The sequence below is a fragment of the Condylura cristata genome, unplaced genomic scaffold, assembly GCF_000260355.1.
Source record: "Condylura cristata isolate star-nosed mole 26May11 unplaced genomic scaffold, ConCri1.0 scaffold00036, whole genome shotgun sequence".
Lineage (NCBI taxonomy): Eukaryota > Metazoa > Chordata > Mammalia > Eulipotyphla > Talpidae > Condylura > Condylura cristata.
The window spans coordinates 15,278,757-15,279,718 of NW_004567137.1; the positions used below are offsets into that span (position 1 = coordinate 15,278,757).

At 37.8% G+C, this 962-nt stretch overlaps 1 protein-coding gene across 1 annotated transcript in view; it reads left to right on the top strand.

The window, feature by feature from the left end:
* The first annotated feature begins 730 nt into the window (after positions 1-730).
* The window catches only part of LOC105854395, a 36,386-nt gene continuing 36,154 nt past the window's right edge, over positions 731-962 (top strand). The window contains exon 1 of the mRNA XM_012732806.1: positions 731-914. Within this exon, the coding sequence (XP_012588260.1) occupies positions 731-914 (184 nt within the window). The remainder of the gene's footprint in view (positions 915-962) is intronic.

The window sequence follows — 962 nt, forward strand, 5'->3', positions numbered from 1 at the left end:
TTAGGCTTTAGATAAGCTAAGTGTGCATTAACATTAGCCAATATACAAAATTCCTTTAAAAATCTCAAAAAAAATCTCAAAATGTCACAATAATGAAAGCCATATTTTGGAAGAAAATAGTGAGATATTTTAGTAACACTTCATCCTCTTTTAATAATTAATACAAAGTTATTAAATAAAAATAGTGTAGGAAATGTTCACACTGTTATTATTCAAATTCAGCTTTTAAACATTAGTGTTAGAAATTGTTATAAAAACAGGTGCATCTCTTTTTCTAAGCCACCCTTTTATTTTAGTGCAGTGATACAAGTGGTTCTAAGCTGCTGTGTGGAATATGACTCTACATCAATAAATCCATTATTGTTCATGATCTCCTTTCTGACTCTTTTTCTTTTCATTTTTCCAACCAACACTATTGTTTCAGCATAGAATATTCTTCTAAAAACTATTTATTCTGTCATGAAACATATGTTTAAAGTTCCGAGGAGTTCATATTTTTATATTTTTTCATTGCAGTAATATTGGTAAAATCATTGCATGTTGGAGTACGGTCCCTCTTCTGGTGATGTTACCTTACTGATCTAGGACTTCAGACCAGACACGTGTGTTGCTGAACTGCAACATGAGTCCATCACTCAACTCACTCAGCCCACTGAGATCAGTCCCGACGCACCACTGAGAACTACTGAGAAACTCACAATGAGCGTTCCTGACTCACAGAGCAGCAGAAATGAACGACCACAGAGTAACCTATGCAGAGGTGAAGCTGGCGAAGGGCTCGAAGAGACCCCCAGTGAAACCTCAAGACAGGAAAAGCTGCACCACAGGGATCGAGCAGGGAATAACCTACGCAGAATTAAATCTCCACAAATCCCGGGGTCCTCAGGAGAATGGCAAGTCCCTTCAATGCAAAGGTACAACATTCAGTTACATGCAGTGTATTCTCGGGGGTGCAGAGGGGT